General features: G+C 39.7%; 1 protein-coding gene and 1 long non-coding RNA gene across 17 annotated transcripts in view; one reads left to right on the top strand and one right to left on the bottom strand.

Moving 5' to 3' along the window:
* The window catches only part of LOC131519037 (uncharacterized), a 28,664-nt gene extending 12,034 nt beyond the window's left edge, over positions 1 to 16,630 (top strand). Inside the window, exons 2-3 of the long non-coding RNA XR_009265417.1 lie at positions 631 to 770; positions 16,518 to 16,630. This is a non-coding gene — a long non-coding RNA (uncharacterized LOC131519037). The remainder of the gene's footprint in view (positions 1 to 630; positions 771 to 16,517) is intronic.
* Positions 1 to 19,489, bottom strand: part of ANKS1B (ankyrin repeat and sterile alpha motif domain containing 1B) — a 1,084,349-nt gene that overhangs the window by 84,046 nt on the left and 980,814 nt on the right. For all 16 annotated transcript variants that reach the window (XM_058741681.1, XM_058741678.1, XM_058741679.1 and 13 more), the window contains one exon: positions 1,970 to 2,077. In XM_058741681.1, coding sequence (XP_058597664.1) covers positions 1,970 to 2,077 — 108 coding nt within the window. The remainder of the gene's footprint in view (positions 1 to 1,969; positions 2,078 to 19,489) is intronic.

Genomic DNA, 19,489 nt, shown 5'->3' with positions numbered 1-19,489 from the left:
CACCTGCTAAGGAATGGGTGACATTCTACCATTTTATTGATGGCGTGATCTAGGCAATACTTTCCCCCCTAAGTATTTCAGGTCAAAGTTTTCAAGGATAATGAGTCAGGCCCGGTTTTCCTACACCAGTGCTACGGAGGAACTCAGGAGAGAGGCACCCGTATGCTGGGCACCCCTGATGCGATTGTGTGTGTTTACAAGGGAAGAGATGCATCTCCTTGTGGACAGAGTGTCCTCACTGTAGTGACACATGACAAGAAGGCCCCAGTAGGACCTAACGGGTCTTGATTCTCCATCAAAGTGTGGTCTGGCAATCAGGCAGGGAAGAGGACACAGTATGGAAACACAGCATGTCACACGCAGACTGCAGAGCAATGCATATAATGACAGGGGACGTGTTTCAACGTCAAAGATGACTCAAGCTGAGGGAAACTGGTCAGAAGTCAGATAAGGGGTGGCAGACGGCTGGGTTCTAGGGTTTGCGAGTCAGAGGAGGGTTGGATTGTGCTGAATCTCCAGGCCACTTCTCCCCCAGATGTTCTGGGCCTCCTGTGACAGATTAAGATCCTGCACTTTTTCTTGGGAATCTCTGTGTTTGATCTGTTTGTTGTTCTCCTAAATCTCTTCCAGGGAGCCGGAGGGAGAGGTTCAGGAGGGGAAGGAAAGAGAGCAGAGTAAGTAGGAGGAAGTTACTCGTCTAAAGAGGCATTTTAGGATGTTTACACTGAAGGCACCTGCATCTTTACCTCCTTTTGTGTAGCGAAATGAAGGTAAGACAATAATCACTTTCTAGTCTTATTTTCCCCCTAATTTATTTGAGGCTTCCCTTACTGGGAAGAAAAACACGTCCTGTTTTTACTTTCACTGCTCCCAAAGCCCCCAACTCGTTGGTCTCCAAATGTCCCAGTGTATCCCAATTTCCCCAGTGCTCAATTTTCCTGCTGGTTCCCTCCTCCAGCCACATCTCTTGTATTCCCTGAAATCGTTGTGTATCTTCTTCTTTAAAATGGAATCACACTCACAGTCTTACCAGCTTCTCTCCCACCTGACCCTCTGCTGTCCTGGCAGTAGTTTTGCTGTTTTCTGAAGTTCACTGATAAGAGGCTTTCTACTGCATTTCATTGTTGGCAGGTACATCTAAGTGCCATGCTTGTGTGTACTGTTTGCTGTTGCTGCCTTTGCTGACACGTGCAGAAAATGGATCAGAAGCCAGTGCAGGATGAAATAAAGAGAACAGAGTTGGAACTCTCCAACCAGTCATGGAGATCCAGGCTTTTCGATGAGTTTTTGAGAAGTTCCAACAGGGTCTCATGGAAACCAGTGACTGTTGGCTGCTCCTTCCCACTGCCATTTTGCCAGCAATCAACTCTCATTTTCTTGTTCTCTCTGCTTTGCCCTTCTTGCCTTCCTTCTCCTTCCACGTTATCTTTGTCTCCATTCTATACTTTTCTCTCTAGTTTTTCGGCCCCAGAATTCTAAAATATAGCTGCAATCATTTATTAATGTTCTGGATTCTCTATTCATAATTTTTGAAGGAAGTAAAGCTGACAAATTTTTACTTCCTAAAAAAACAGGAGACCCTAAGGTTAACTTTCAACTTATCTTTCCTTAACTGTGGTCCTTGAATGATTTTCATTCTGTGGGTTTGAGGAGTTTGACCGAAAACTCATCTCCTCTCACTTGGTGCAAATGGGAACGTGGGAAGGGGGCAGAGGGAGTGATTCTTTAAAAGTGCTGGTTTGTAATGTGTACATCTCAATCTCAAAAGTATACATTTAACCAATCGAGAGAAACAAATCTCATCTTACAAAACACAATCAAAACTGAGATTGTTTTTATATAAATAAGGTAAACCACATGGAAAACAGCCTGTACTTCTCGATCCATTGCTTCGATCATGTCATTTTATTGCACACAATAACTTCTGAGGATAAGAGTGGAGGCGGAAACGAACAAGCTGGGCACTTACCCTGAGGGTGATGGACCGAGGGGGCTTCTGCGGTGGATCGTCGTGCAGCCTGTCTCCCAGAGATGCCAAAATACGTTTCCTGTGGCCAATCAAATTGATTTTTAAAACCTGAAACGACATATATTTGGGTTAAATATTTCATCTGAGAAAAAGATGTCCTAAAAGGTGAAAAATGAAGGGATCTGTGCAGTTACCTCTGCACCATGAGAGATGTGTGAAATCAGGGTGGGCCCCCAAGTCCAGAAAGATGGGAATGGCAGGGGCAGAGTCCAATGTGGCTGTGGAGTGGGGGTTGGAAAAGAGAGCAGAGACACGGCTCCTCCTGCTGGTGCTGCCCTGGAGTCTAGATCTCCTCTCATCAACCACCACCCTTTCCAGAGGATAAGTCACTTTAACCCGCACCAGCAGAAAACTCTCCCATACACAGAATCCTATTGCTCTTAGAATAAAATCGGAGTCCTGACCTGGCCCCAAGGCCCAACAGGGCTGGTTGCCCTCTGCCTCCCTCTGTGTCCCTCCATTCAGGATGTCCACACTAGCCTTCTCTGTTCCTTGAACGTTCCATACTCATTCTTGCCTTAGGGCCTCTATCCCTTTTGTCCATCTGCCTGGAATGGTCCCCTCAAGATTTTCAAATGATGCCTTCTCATCCCTCTGGGGCTCAAGTGTTATCTCCTCACAAAAGCCTTCTCCCTCCTCTCACTAAAAGAACCATGCCCTCAACCCCCATCACACTCTTTTTTCATGATCCTCTTTTTATCATTTTTTGAAATAACTTTATTTATAGGTTCAGTGTGTGTGTGTGTGTGTGTGTGTGTGTGTGTGTACCCATCTCCCCTAGGTAGACTTCCTGCTTGCAGGCAAGGCTTTGGTGTATCTTTATCATTATGATTTCCCAAATGCCTAAAGCAATGCTTGAAATAACAGGGGTTCAATGAATATGAAAGAATGGATTTTAATGTAGATGAAGGTAGCAGAGGAGGGTTGCAGTCAAGCACTACCTACCTGGGGGAAGACTCAAAGTCTCCCCAGGATGGGATTTTGAGTCTGAGGGCCCTACAAGGCACACTGTGGAAGAGGTGACAAAGGAAACCAAGAGTTGCAGACAGTCTCAGTTCCCACCTCTTCCTGGAGCTTTGCAAATGCTACTCTTTTTCAACCATCCCAACATCCCTCTCTGGAAGGGGTTCTTCTTGCTTTACAGAAGAGGAGCCTGAAGTTCAGAGTGGTTAAGTAGTCTATCTAAGGGCCGGTACGTGGTGGCTCTGGGATTTGAATGAGGTTTGCCTCACTCCAAAATTTGTTTTACCTGAAGGTAAACTGCAAAGTTTGGGCACATCTCCAAATATTACTGATGTTTTAAAAGAACATATTATAAATCCATTCATAAGAAATGCATTTACCTCTTCTCTGCCCACGTGTAGTTCCAGGACAGAACTGGAACTATTTGGGTCACGAGTTCCTCAAGTACAATACCCATAGTGTAAGTGATCTAAACAAAGTCTCTCTTTTCAAGTTTTAAAGAGGAGAGGTGGACATTCTCTGGCATTCCTCCTGCACTATCTTGAATTTTTATTTGCCTATTTGTCAGTTAGCCTATTGGACTTTCTGCCTACACTGATTCAGATTTTATTTTATTTTTTTTTAATTTTTTTTTCAACCTTTTTTATTTATTTTTGGGACAGAGAGAGACAGAGCATGAACGGGGGAGGGGCAGAGAGAGAGGGAGACACAGAATCGGAAACAGGCTCCAGGCTCCGAGCCGTCAGCCCAGAGCCTGACGCGGGGCTCGAACTCACGGACCGCAAGATCGTGACCTGGCTGAAGTCGGACGCTTAACCAACTGCGCCATCCAGGCGCCCCACACTGATTCAGATTTTAAACCAGCAGTATGCTCTATTCCTTTCACATCTACTCTCTGATCCATGTCTGTTGATGACGGGGATAGCAAATGTTCATCAAGGTGAGTGATCACATGCACCACCTCCCTATGATTTTGTAAACCTTTATTTTGCCTGGCTGATGCATCCTGATCTTTGCAGTCACCCCCATAAAGCAGCTCCTCTTCCCCACAGATCATTCTAGTCAATTTCTGTACCTTCTCCTACCCCTTTACAGCTGCTTAAGGTTTGTCCAGCAAATTACAACATTCCAGGTGTAAGTGAACCGTGGCTTTACATCTGAGCAGTACACTATTTTCTGCTTTGAATGTACCCTTTTAAATGTCCCTTTCTAAGTACTCCTGAATCTGGCTGGCCTTTCAGCCATGGGAGGAAAAACCAGGGGCAAAAATACACACTGGCTGTAAAACCTCTTAACTTTGTTACAGCTGATAGTTCAAAGCCTTTTAATCTTGGAAGGAGGGCTTGTATTACTTCTCCCTAAATTCCTTATCCTACAGTCGTCCATGCAGAAACCCATCTGCCGTCCTTCTCCATACTCACATAACCCTGTATTATCTTCCTGCATGTATATTAGCCGGTATGGCATTTCACTACCTGGAGGAGTTTAGCAAGTTTTGCAAATCTAGAATTTCACCATACACTCCTCAGATGATTTAGAAGTATGCTTAATAAGGATGGTCCCAATGTCCATGACTTGCAGGCAATATTGTTTACACGATCCAGAGAAATGCCCTTATATTTTTGCGTTCTTTTCTTTCTTTCTTTCTTTTTTTTAAAGAGTACCAAGATCAAAGAATTCCTCCATTTCAGGGAAATATAACATTAACCTTTTCAAATGTATTTGCAAGTCTAAAAAACACCACATTCTTCTCATTCTCTTTTATTCTTATTCTCAATTACTTTGCCAAATGCTTCTATTGAATATAAATTCCTCCCATAAAATCTCCACTGCCTTCCTCCCAATAGCTAATTGGACCTGCTGCTGCTGCGGCTGCTGCCTTGGGCCCCTGGGTCCTGCTAAGTAACGTTTTTATCATAATAAATGAATTCAGAATTACTTTGACAAATAACTGACACTAAACAACAAATAACTGTGGTAAAACTGAGCTGGTGTCCCCTCCACTGCTGCTTTTGGTTTACTCTCCAACAACTCAATTTGGGGCGAGATACCTGAGTCTCTGATCTCCATTTTCTCACCTATAAAGTGAGGAAGTTAATGCCAGTCCTAATGTTGGGAAGATGAAGAGCGAGATTATGAGAATAACCAGCACAGGGCCTGGTGTAGAGAAGATACAACCTTCACACTGTGCTTCTTCCAGTTAGTGGGCTCTAAGGATGCATGCAAATCCTGACCCCGAAAGACAGGGACTATGTGATATTCAGAAAGTTAATCACATCAAACAAGTCTGCTGGTGCTTTGCATGCAGAGATTTGGCTAACCTTGGAAAAAGTGCCCACTGAAGTGACATGTACTGGTAGGAAGGGGTCTGGTTTCTAGCTGTTAAATTTATTCCTAGACCTAATCTAAAAGAATGCATGCTATTCTCCCATGCACATTATTTAATCCCCAAAGGAGGTAAGCTGAGGCACTCTACACTGGAGCTCTACTGCTGCCTCCTCTACAGAACCTTCTGGAAGAGTCCAGACAGATAGATAGATAGATGGAACAAATTAACACAGAGTGATGAGTCATGTCAAAAACATGTGGGTAACTCTCATTTATTAGAAATGATCCCACATTACAGAAGATACTGATGAATGATTACCATTTACTTAACATTTACTATGGTCTAGTTGTGCTAGAAACTGTGCCAAGTACATTATATATGTGTAAATATCTCATTTAATCCTTATAATAACATTCTCATTCTCATTTTAGAGGTGCAACCTGAGACACAAATACTGAGTAACTTGTTTAAGGTCACAGTGCTAATGGCATCATGGCGGGGATGTGCACCTGATTCTTAATCTGCTCTTTACCACTTACCAGGCTCTTCTTCTTGCTGTCAATCTCTACACCGTCTGGCTTCAGCTACACTATAAATAACGTGTCATGAGGCTTCTTAAAATGGTGCTTTGTAAATTTTGAGTTATTGTGTTCAAAACATTTATAATGGGTTTTGATCATCTGAAAACATTAAAATACTATAGCTTCAATTCTGGACAAGGCTAAAGCAGTGTTAAAGCTTCAGGTCAAAAGAGCTCAGGTGGGTACCTTACAGAATTCCTTGTGAAATGCATATATAGACAAAGGATAGGAAGTCCTCATCAATCCAAGATTCAATCCAAGTTGGCTAATATTAGAGTGGTGGGGGGGGGGTGACGTTTAGCTTCAAAACTCCCAAGTCAACAATAAGAAATCAAATTGGCCAGACAGTAACAGAATATTCCAAAGAAAGATAGTCACTATGAAAAAGTCAAGTCCAAAGGCAAGCGGGTTTGCCTTGGATGAGAACAACTTAACTAACATATGGTCATCATTGGAAGCAGACAGGGAAGTAGTGGAATCCTATCACTTTAGGCACCATAACTGATGACCAGTCAGTCTGCAAACCTTTGGTTTTCAAAAAGCCAGAGCAATGATTACTGTAGTAGAGAAAAACTCTGTATGGGTTTCATTCCTGTGTGGGTGGAAGTGAACTGCATATAAAAGAAACCCCATGGGTATAAAAGGTAAAGTAATGGTAATATATTGGGGATTTAGTTATTCTAAGATATTGAGCCAATTCTGCTCAATTCAAACACTGATATTGAGTTTCTGCCACAGATTATTTGGCAGTACAAAGAGGGAACTTAGAGAAACGGGACATGAATAACTACACAGTCAAACCATTAACTAAGAAAAAAATTATTATACATATAAGCCTAAGAATGTGGTTCCAGCTGCTGAATTCTAACAGATATGAAATAAAAGTTACTGCATATTTTCTTAACGGTTTTTATTACAACTAATATGAGAAATGTGAGCCAAAGGCAAGGAGTGGTGTTGAACCGACATGAGCTTTCCTCATATTGGGACCCATTCATCAGACCAGTAGCTGCCTCTAGGAATTTTCTCTAGTATCATCAATTGAACAGGACATCTTCAGAAATCCTGTCACAGATCCCAGCAAGAGGAGAATAACTGTGGAGTGACAATGCTGCAATGTTATGTCACTGTCTTTTATGCTTCTGGGTCTGGCTGTGGGAATTCTGCTAGACAATGTCATGCCATTACCCTCACACTGAATAAGCTCGCATCAGAATATATGTCATAGCACCAGGTAAAGTCAGCATACTTAGACTTCTTTTTTTTTTCTTTTAAAATTTAACGTGATATATGTTAAACGTTAAATTTAACATGATTTAAATTAAACATGTTTTTTCTTCATCTGCTTTTAAAATTAAACAATGTTTGGATTGTAGTAACAATACTGCTCTCCCACTGTAGAGACAGAAAATACAGAAAAACGAGTAAGGGGACAAGTTCTCTGTAGGCTATTAACATATAGATATGCTTCCTTTCATTTTGTCCCCATGATTATATTTTATAGAAGCTGTAACATAAGTTCAATTTTCACCTTAATTTTTTTCACTCAATATTAAAGCTAAAATACTTCCCTAACATATCCAACTCTCAGTAGACATTTTAAGTAACTCCATATTACCATATTATTGCTTTAGAGAAGCATGGCATAATTTACTAACCATTCCCCTTATTGTTGGAAATTTAGATTGTGCTTCTTTTCTGGATATCAAATATTCCATGGACTAAAAAAAAAATCATATCATCCTACAATTTCCATTTTCATTGCCATGTTTGCATAGACACCATAGAAAAAAAACACTGGAAAAAGCTGCGACAATGTGCATGAGTCACAAAGAAAAGTCATGTAGCGACAGTCTGTCTCCATGTTCCGCATGAAATCTCAATCCATTTATTGCTGGCTGGACCAAGTCCTCCAGGGAAAATCACAAATCCACATAATGTTCCTCAGTGTCACATTTTGCATTTGTTATATTTTGGAGTTCAGATTTAGCTGACAGACGTGAAATAACACATGTAGCTGAATACTCCAGAGACTACACATGCAGCAACACTGAGCACACGAGCGATTCCAGTTATCACCACCATGGGACTGCATCCTTTTTATTTCCAGTTTTTTTATTTAGAGGAGGATTTTTATTTAAATGGTACTTAAATGAAACAGCTTTATCCTGCATTTGGAACCCTCCTTCCATTTTAACAAGGTAGATAATTCCCCTTTCCCTTTTCTAGATGTTTGCTAACTACGGAGAGCAGCTTTTATGCAACTCTAGAGCATGCATCTGGCTTCACAGTGGCCTCTTCTAACAAAACTGCAAGCGTTCTGAGGAGTTCTGGTGTTCTTAAAGACCCAGAATGGAAGTTGAGCTAAAAATTTATCTGCTTTGTTCTCATCTGCAGAACTAAATTCTGCGATTAAATGCGAAAGGTTTTCCCCCCTCTCTGGTAATTTCTAAACACTTTCCACCTGGAAGCATCAAGGCAAAAGTGCCTGTGTGTCATCCAATTTCAACTCCCACAATGCCAGAAGTCCTCGTTTGAACTTGCATTTGATTTTTAACTGTGACATGTTCTCTCTGATTTTTTGGGCTGTAATAATCCATGTCTGGCATAATATGGTGGATAGAAGGACCTCTGAAGCAGAATATCATGACATTTTGTTCTTCCTCTGATTCTTCTTCCAGCTAGCTGATCTTTTTAAATATTATATTATTATTATTATTATTATTATTATTGAGAGAGAGGGGAAGAGGGAGAGAGCATGTGTACATGTGTGCACAAGCATGGGAGGGGCAGAGAGAGAGGGAGAGAGAGAATCCCAAGCAGACTCCATGCCCAGTGCAGAGCCTGACGCAGGGCTCGATCTCATGACCGTGAGATCATGACTTGAGCTGAAATCAAGAGTTGGACACTCAACTGACTGATCCACACTGATGACCCAGCTAGGTGATCTTTAATATCTTTAAGCAGTGATATTAAAGGGATAATAATAATCTTACACAACAAACTACTGGATGTCTTTCACATGTAACCCCCATGTTATGCAATTTGTGAGCCACAAAGAAGAAAAAATATTCAGTCCTCTAGGGTTCTCAATATAGTAGTTGGAAAAAAAAATTTAAAAAACAGGTGTGTATATCTTCTTGTCTATTATGTATGTATGTATGTATGTATGTATCCATGTATCCATCCATCCATCTACCTATATATCTATCATCCATCCATCTATCTAAATATATGTGTCTACACAGCCTGCCAAGACTAAAAAGGGTTTCTGTGGATTGAATGAGAATGACTGGGAAGCTGCTCTGGGAATCATGAAGCATTGAACTAAGGCATAATTTCTCTTTTAAGTATAACAGAAACTTTAAACTTGTTTTATCCTATCCTTGAATAAACCTACCAGCAAAATTTTTACTATTATCTTTGTTATTTAAATGTGTTACTATAGATATCTCTGGGTAGATTCTAAATATTTTTTTTAACGTTTATTTATTTTTGAGACAGAGCATGAACAGGGGAGGGGTCAGAGAGAGAGGGAGACACAGAATCTGAAACAGGCTCCAGGCTCTGAGCTGTCAGCATAGAGCCCAACGCGGGGCTCGAGCTCACGGACCACAAGATCATTACCTGAGCTGAAGTCGGACGCTTAACCTACTGAGCCACCCAGGTGCCCCACTCTGGGTAGATTCTAGATCAAGAACCCTGCCTTTCACTTTTCCAGCCTTCTCTCCTATTAACCTAAAATTTCTTTAACTCCAGCCAAATCTCCTCCAGGTCTCCAACTGTGCCATGGACGTTTCTTTGACTTAAATATACAACACTTCTGCATATTCTATAAATATGGATATAAATATCACGCTCTCCTTTTCATTAGAATCTTGGAAGGATGAAGTCAAGATCCACCTAAAGTTTTCCTTGCTTACCTTGGATTACTGCAACCTCTGTCTCTGAATTTCTGTATTATCTGTGGGCTGCCCTGGGCTGGTAACACTGGATGCATCTTGGCTTGTACTGCTAGCTCTCTTTGTACATGTCTGTGTCTTACTTGTTCCACCTGACTGCAGGTTTTGGAAGTCAGGTAGGTACAGTGCTACTGAGTCCTAGAGTTCCTCAGAGCATCTACCTCACAAGGACATTTTAGAGGGGTATCCCTAAAATCTCAGATCTGATCACTTCTGCTGTGGGCAACAAATGACATAGGAGAACTATCTCTGAAAGCAAAGAGAACACTCATGTCCTATTGCTTTTTCCTTTCTGCTCTCTAGTTTTCTGTTCTTTCTGAGTCTTAGCCCCTGATTCCTTTACACAGTCTTGCCATGAGTGATGGAAAACTGGCTTGCCTCCTACCATCTGTAACTCTTTCCCTTTACCTCTAACACTTTAAAAAATCCCTCTGACAGATTTGCCACATTTTCTTTTCCTTCTGCTATTACTTTTCATAGGAACTACTACCAAATAATCAGCAAACACAAGTTTGTATAATACATGTGACCAAAACACAACTGTGCTAACCTATGGGGTGGAAAAGAGGTTCCAAGTTCTATGGCCCCAGAGAGAGCAAAGGACAGTGCGAGAGTGAGGGGGGTCCCAGGGAATGTAGGTTTTCTCAATACAGTCTGTCTCAAAAAAACAGGAAACACTAATTAGGAGGAAATGAGATAATCTTTGCATGGAAAGAGAGATTTTAATGGTATAATTGCTTTCGAGCATTTAAGCGTTCTGGAAGTAGAAAGCCTTCTTTTGTAATCAATGAGAATCTTAGGTTTATTTGTAAAGCTCTCTGAATTACCTCTTGATGAAGGTACTAATTTTCTGATTATATTTTCACATAAACATTGCTCCAGAAGATTAAAACCAAGCAAGCAAGCAAGCAAGCAACCAACCAACCAACCAATCAGTTCCTAACTAATTTCCCTGTAAGTTACTTTTAAAGTACAGCTTGCTGCAAATTAGGTTTTCATAGGAGAAATTTGGTTTGCATTGCTCAATAACCCAATCGTTGGGATTACTGAAGAAAAAATTTGTTGCAGAAGAATATGGGAAATATGCGCTATATCCCACATCTGAAGTTATTCTTGGAGATGTGATGATGAGCTAAAAGCATTTGAAAACCGCAAATCTCTTTGCAGTATTATTAATACATAAAAATACTCTACATCTTAAGAAGTAGAGAGGCCACAGTTAGGCTTATCTTTTGCTAACCATGGGGGATATTTATGGCTACTGAGGGTATTTTTCAACTTACCTTACTCATTCAGTTTTTGAGATCATAAAACTTATGATCTATTATATTGTATGACCCATGGTCTCAGTATTATAAATGATACTATGTTTAAGAAAGTTCATTATTAACATGTCCACATATTGTAAATTAAATGGAATATGCAAAGTACTTGACTAAACACATATTTGTAAACAGAAGCTTTAAGACAAATTGCATTCCAAGAGACAATCTTAGGTAAGTAAGGGCCTGGTTATTCAATTTTTGGGTTATAAATGGTCTTCTTTTCTGCTCTGTTGCTACCTCCTTTGTGCTGTTTGCTACTTTAATGACATAACACCCTACATCAGTGGGTAGGTAGAATAGTGAAAGATGCAATGAATTCAAGGCAATCAATTCTGTTTCTTGTCAGCAGCTCTGATAAAAGAATTTGGTGTGGGAGGAGGTAAAAATCTACTGAAAACTAGCTAAAATTAAGGTTTAAAAAGTGCATCCATGGATTTTACTTAGCCCAGCTAGCTACTACTGCACTTTAGAGTCAGGTGTTCGCCATATTTCAGCCCATGTGTGGAGGGAAAAAGAATGTCAGGGGCTTAAAAAAGTATTTCTAAGGAAAGCAGATGTTGTTAGTCCCAAAGACAGGCTCAGGATAAGAAAGCAGGATGACAGTGAGGGACAGATTTTTAATAATCCACTTACTTCCTTTGTTACCCCATCTGCTTCCTTATCTCCTAGAGAATCACATAACAGAATACAACTCGGAATTACTATATACCCACTAGAATGGCTGAAGTAAAAAAGACTGACAATACCAAGTGATGGTAAGGATGTGGATAAACTAGAAATCTCATATTGCTAGCAGAGATATCAAGGGGACACATCTACTTTTTGGAGAACTGCCAATATCTCACATTATGACCCAGTTTCTTACCATATGACCCAGCAAGTCCACTCCTAGGTAGCAGTCCAAGAGAAAGAAAATTACATGTACACACAAAGATTTGTAAATGAAAATTTGACCAGCATTATTCATAATAGCTAAACCCAGCAATCCAAATATTCCATCAACTAGCCAACAGGTAAGTAATATTTAGGATATTCATGCAATGGAAAACTACTCAATAATGAAAAGGAAAAGACTACAGATAATGCTACAGTATGGATGAACCTCAAAAAACATTATGCTAAGTGAAAGAAGGCATACATGTTGTATGACTCCACTTATATAATGTTTCTAAAGAAAGCAGATCGGTGGTTGCCTATGATAGGAACAGGAGCGAAGATGACAGCAATGGCCATGAAAGAACCTTCTAGAGTGATGAAAATATTCTAAAACTGGATTGCATTGAGGGACAATTGTATAAATTTACTAAAACTCATTGCAAGGTATACTTCCAATGGGTGACTTTTATGATCTGTAATTATATTTCAATAAAGCTGTTAAAAAAAGAAAAACACTGGGAGAAAGCACTCAGTATTCAGTATTCAATAAGTGTAATATAAATAAAGCCATTCCTGAAGGCTGTAATTCAGAATGCACCAGACAGAAACCACTGTTCTTCTGGAACAGACTAGTTACCAGTTAAGACTAAAGGGTAGGCAACACAGAAACTGCATGCTGTCCAGTATATTTCAAAGGAAATGTGACCACAAGCCTGGTCCTATAGGCTGCTTGGTGAGTAGGATATTCTTTGTTATATGTGTTTAGTACACTAGTACTTATGACTTACCATACATATATTTTAAGAGTCTTAATTCTCCTAGTCATGACAGTTTGGTAAAAGTGCTCATGCTTTCTAAATGGTTACCACAAGAGTTTGTGCAGGTATGAAAAGAAGGCAGTGATCACTAGGAACCCAAATAGATTCTGTAGGGGTAACAGGTGGTGATAATGAGATTCCCTCAAGCACTTGGGACCAGGCTTGCATTCTAAGCACTCAATTAATCACACCAACAATGTGAATGGAGACAGAATGGCTTTCTGGCCCAGAAAGAGCCAATGAAATAGACTGGCAACTGGACTATCATTTAATCATTGGTACTGAAACCCAGCTAAACAAAGAAGGTGTGTGCCAGATTAGGGCGGGCATGGAAACAAGCATAGACGGCAGATTCAAACAGTGAAACAATGGACAAAAGACAACTAGAAAGCCCAGCCTTGACAGCACTGTTGGGAGAGAGGGCTTGACTCCAGAGAAGGCAGGCTCCTTGATTACCTAAGAGGTATTCTCTGCCACTGGATGGAGGCTATTTCATCAGACCTCGTGTTTGATCACTTGAGCTATCCTTCAAAACTCCCTTTCCTCCAACTCCACATGCACCAGGTAGCACAATCAGAATCCGTTTTCTCGGGCACCTGGTTAAGCGTCTGACTCTTGGTCTCAGCTCAGGTCATGATCTCACAGTTTGTGAGTTCAAGCCCCACATCGGGCTCTGCACTGATGGTGCAGAGCCTGCTTGGGTCTCTGTCTCTTCTTCTTTCTGCTCCTACTCCATCCTGTGCTTGCTCTCTCTCAAAATAAATAAATAAGTAATTAATTATATACAGAATTCATTTTCTTGATGCCCAGATACCAGGAAAGGAAGGGCTGAAGATAGGTGGTGGGGAGACTTTGATCATAGTTAGAGAATTATTCCCATCATCGGTTAACAGATTGGAAATTTTGTTCTCTCGTCAATTGTCGCCACCACTGAGGCACAAGAATCTGCTCAAGAGGGCATAGTGATTAAGAGCCGAGATTGGATGTCAGGGTGATGTGGGTGTGAGCCTTGATTCTGGCACTTTCTATCTATGACTTTGGGTCAACTATTCAACCCCTTCAGCTTTAACTAACTTGTCAAAATAATACGGTTAAAAATAGTATTTACCTCTTAATATAGGAATTAAACGAGATATATGAAAAGCATGTAGTGCAGTGTCTGGCATAAAAAGCATCTCAATAGGGGTGCCTGGGTGGCTCAGTCAGTTGAGCATCTGACTTCAGCTCAGGTCATGATCTCACACTCCGTGAGTTTGAGCCCCACATCGGGCTCTGGGCTGACAGCTCAGAGCCTGGAGCCTGCTTCAGATTCTGTGTCTCCCCCTCTCTCTGCCCCTCCCCTACTCATGCTCTGTCTCTCTCTGTCTCAAAAATAAAAAAAACATTAAAAAAAAAAAAGCATCTCAATAAATACTAACTTTGTTTAGCGTTTGATTAAATCCAGTTTCTGAGCCAGCTCCTGGCATGTGGTCAGTTCCTCAGTGCAATGCCACAGCTAGAAGCATGCAGCAGCTGGCCAGGTGTCCTTCCTCTGGGACCCACCCCTGAGCCATCAGCCATTCTTCTTTCCAAACCTCATTGGTTTCATTGAAAATAAGTTTTTGCTGCACTATTTTAATTTCCCCCTTTTGACAGGGTTATTAGTATGAGGTTGACAGACCAGAAGAATGCCACGGACAGTGTCTTTGATTTCAATAAAGCACTTGATGAAGTCTTTCATTATCTATAAGATGGTGGGCTCTATGAGAGAAAAATTAAGTGGATTCACAGCTGGTTGTACATATACACCCAAGAGACATGATGAATGACTCTGTCACAGTCTGTAGGGGGACCTCTGATTGAATGCCACAGGGCTCTGCCCCTGGATTCTGCTCTATTCAATATTTTTATTAATGGCATCAATGTAGACGTACGAGGAACCTTTATCAGATTTCTCAATGCCATAAAGCCATGAAGGATATTTAATACGGTAATAGACTGATGCAAAATTCAAAATTCCCTCAACAGGCTCAAAGGCCATGCTGACATAAAAAAGGTGCAACTTAACAGGGACAAATGTAATTAAGGTTCCAAAAGAAATCAACTGTGCAAGTTCAAGATGGGGGAAGATAACACTTTTTCACAGTTCAAAGAAATATCTGAGTTTTCAGCTGAACACAAGAGGAGGTTTGGTAGAAAACACAAGACTGAGGGTCAGAGAACACACATATAATACAGACCAGCCCATTTACCTTGCCATTTCAGTCTTACAAGGTTGGTAACTATCTTCATTTTAGAAATGAATAAACTGAGGCTGAGGAATTTTAAGAACTTGCCAAAGTAGGTGACAAAGCCAGGATCTGAATCCAGTTCTAACTTCCAAAATTCATGCTCCTTATATTCACTCTATCGGGCTGCCATTTCTCCCCCAGAATTGTCATGAGGCCCAAGTGAGATAATTTTAATAGAAGTGCCTAGCATGGTGCTTGTCCCACATCTGCTCAAAAGTTGTTGGTCTTTTCTCAGAGACTCATTTAGCCATAAGGTTGTGAGCTTCTCTAAGTGACTGGTATTTTATTTATTACAGTATGGGCCCTATGGTTTGTCTTAGTCTTTTCAAGTCTATCCATTAATATACCCACCACAGGAACAATTCTATTTTTCTTCTATTCCTTTCACTCTCTCACTCTTGTTCCAAAACCCTTAATGCCAGAAGCAGAAGCTCTGGCCAGTAAAAGGTAGTGGGAAATTTGAGGGCAGTTGGAAACCTGTGTCAGCCAGTAATGATTCCCACATAATGAAAACAATTTTTTTTAAATTAAGGTAATTTTCAAGGGCTGCATTAGTGGTTCAATACTGCAATATTTACAAGATAAAGCCGCAATTACCTTTAGATAATGAGGTGGTGTGTTAAGTAACCTTGGTAAAATGATATGCATATAGAATATACAAAATTTTCACTTAATTCAATTTTTTAAATTAGTGTACCTTATTGTCAAATGATACTTTTTTCCTCACCGTTGTTGGAATCCCTATTGGAATTCATCTATCTATATACACACATACACACACACAATGTTTTATATACATTATATAATATTTGTAATTCCAAATATTATATAATATATAACATATATTCTTCCTAAATACATATGTGTGTATATATATATATATATATATATATATATATCCAATATATATAGTATATAAAATATTTAGGAAGAATTCTAAATATTACATAAAATATATATTATATGTAATATATATATAAAATCTATATATGTCTAATACATATATATAAACACAGTCTTTTCCTCCCTTGCCTAAGTGCAGTTTATTGATTGTCCTTAATTTTCTTCTGGATATTTGGAATATTGCATGGTGTCTGAGTTAGGCTCTGTGAAGACAATTTGTCACTGGGCCACAGTGCTGCCACAGAAGGTGGCTGAGGAATGCACACTGGCCCCAGCAACATCCCAGAAGGTTTTGCTCTTTTTAATACATGCCTAGGAGTCATTGTTTGTCACTGTCTCTCACACTGAAAGCAAGGGCTGACAATATCAGCTATCTAAAAGTTCCAGTTAATGGAGTGTTTACTGTAAAAAAATCACCCTTTGGGGGGTGGCAAACTCCTTTTAATTTTCTCCCTGCCTAGGCCAGCCATGATCAGCAAGGCTGGGGAACAGAGAGTCATTAAAAAGACGGAATCATTAGCTGCTGATGGTGCTGGTCCTGTCCTCCCGTACGGCACAAAGAGGAATGGTCATGGTGAGTGCCCAGGCTGACCATGCCGTGGATAAGCTGAGAACCTTTGCTGTACGCTGTCTGTAAAGATATGTAAAGAAGTGATGTTTCTGGGGATGGAGGATTCTTTGGGGATTAGAGCATTTAATCTGTGATAAAGTGGGACACTACCTTCAGGTTTTTAAGGCGTATGAGCTACACCTTCTTTTTGAATGCCTGTCACCTCTTCTTTATCTGGTGAACCCCTACACATCTTTCAATATTTCAAGATCAAGTCAAATACTACTTTTGTGAAAGATGAAACTTCTACCAATACCCTTATCATCTATTCCCTGTCACCTATCTTATTGAGCTACAGCTAGGTGTTTATGTGTTTCCTTTAGGCAAAAATCTCCTTGAAGGCAGCAGTAAGCCTTATTCTCTTTGTATTCCTAGCAGGTAGTATATTAGAAGGTGGTTCAAAACTAAACCAGACCAGACTAAAACAAAGACATCTCAAAACGAATAACAGCAACAGACCTTTAAATGATAGCATCAAATTAGTGATGCGCCAAGAAAAAAAAATCTACTTGGTATACTGTATAAAAAATGAACTACAGTATATTTATTTTGTATAAGGTTTGTAAGCTTCTTGATCAATTTTATGAGCTCAAGACAAAAAAGCAAAAAAGAAGAACAATGCTTTCTAAAAACTAGATGATGAACTATCAAATGCAAAAGTAATATCCCCACTTGCCAATATAATTCATTATAATTTATAAGCCTCCAATGAAAATCAAGCAATAAACAGTGATTTAGTATTTGGTATAAAATAGTTTAATGTACAATTGTCACTGAACTCATTACCTACATATAATGTCCTTCACACAGTGAGGAATTACTCATTTTTTACTTCAACATAATTACAACATTAAGCTGGACACAAAAACTATATATGATGAAAAATTGGTAATTTATTCTTATGCTGCCCTAGAATGATGAGAGTATGGGTGTATCATTAATTAATTAATATGTTATTCACACAGTGGACACTTGAAATCCATGAAATGCATAATTAATGATGAAAATGCCTCAATGTTATTATCATATGTATTGATGTCACCTTTTTTTTCCGACCATGCTTATATTAAATCTTCCTGAAATCCCTGGTTCAATCTTTAGAGGATTCAAGTAATTTGGGATTTTTGGTGAAGACCTTAAATGCCAAAGTTCACTTCCAGTCTATAAAAAATGATTGTTTGCCACAGAATATTCTAATCTCAACTTTTACAGGAATTTCCCAACTTTATTTCAGGCAAGATGCTTCAACTATTAAAACCTCGTATTTTAATTCTTTTTCTTTTTAAAAAATGTTTAATGTTTACTTTTGAGGGAGACAGAGTGAGAGAGAGAGCGAGCAGGGGAGGGGGAGAGAGAGAGAGGGAGACACAGACTCTGAAGCAGGCTCCAGGCTCTGAACTGTCAGCACAGAGCCTGATGCGGGGCTCAAACTCACAAACCACAAGATCATAACCTGAGCTGAAGTTGGATGCTTAACCGACTGAGCCACCCAGGAGCCCCTCATGTTTTAATTCTTTGAGATGAAAGGGGCTTCCTTGCCCCAGTATTTGTTTTTATTTAGGTTTAATCTCTTCTCTTACCAAGATTCATAAAAAAATGAGATTTATATCTCATGAACATGGACAGAACATGTTGAAGTCTCCCTGAGGGAAAACGATGAGCAGACGTAAAAATCATTGCAGGATTCTTCGCTCCTTAACTGCAGTGTCTCTTAGGAAAATGTCACGTATGAGAAATGCTAATTGAGGAGGCTGCGAGAAAAGAGACGCTACCTTTCCACACACAACATTTAAAAAACAAGTATTATTAACATAGTGGTTTATGAAGCACTTGAATCTTACATAAGTGTAGCTTATTTTTTGTTTCCTAAAAAAAGACTGCATTTGGGCAAACCAAAAACTGAATAATTTAAATTGTGAATTTGAGAGAAAAAAAAATCACATCTAGCTAGAAATTTAATAAAATGCAACTTTTCAAACATTTTTTTTTCTATTTTGTAATCATTTACATGGCTATTTGCAAAAGCTCTAGTCATGTAGAAACTGAAGAAGACGGGTTTAATTTTAAAATAGTAACAATGGGGGCGCCTGGGTGGCGCAGTCGGTTAAGCGTCCGACTTCAGCCAGGTCACGATCTCACGGTCCGTGAGTTCGAGCCCCGCGTCAGGCTCTGGGCTGATGGCTCGGAGCCTGGAGCCTATTTCCGATTCTGTGTCTCCCTCTCTCTCTGCCCCTCCCCCGTTCATGCTCTCTCTCTGTCCCAAAAATAAATTTAAAACGTTGAAAAAAAAAAATTAAAAAAAAAAAAAAATAGTAACAATGCCCTCATTTATGAGGATTTTTGCAGGGAGAAAAGGTTCTATAAACTATTCATCTCAATATAAAAGGGCTTAAATTCAAGAATGTTTAAAGTTAGAAGTTGAATATATTACTTGTAATGGCTTCATGGCTAATATCTTGTCTATATGCAAGGTCAAGCAGATGTATGTCTCTGGTTAATTTGGATTGACCGCCAAGCAATTTATTAGGAAGCCAGGGAATCTGAACGCATCACGAAGACAACAGAACAAATGAGCTTTGTCTGATTAGTTCAGTTTACTTGATGATTAAATCTTCATGCCTTCAGAAAATTTACTGGACTTCCAAATGAGACAGACAGACACTCCATGACATACTTACTATTTAGAACCCTATCTTAATTAAATGAAAAAAAAATCAATTTCCAAAAGGTCAGCATTAAACATCTTTTGTTGCTTATGTCTTTGCTGAATTTCATCTCAGGAAATAGAAGAGCTTCTCATTGCCATACTTCCTGATGACTGTC

The sequence above is a fragment of the Neofelis nebulosa genome, chromosome 8, assembly GCF_028018385.1.
Source record: "Neofelis nebulosa isolate mNeoNeb1 chromosome 8, mNeoNeb1.pri, whole genome shotgun sequence".
Lineage (NCBI taxonomy): Eukaryota > Metazoa > Chordata > Mammalia > Carnivora > Felidae > Neofelis > Neofelis nebulosa.
This window is presented reverse-complemented; position numbering and strand designations above follow the sequence as displayed.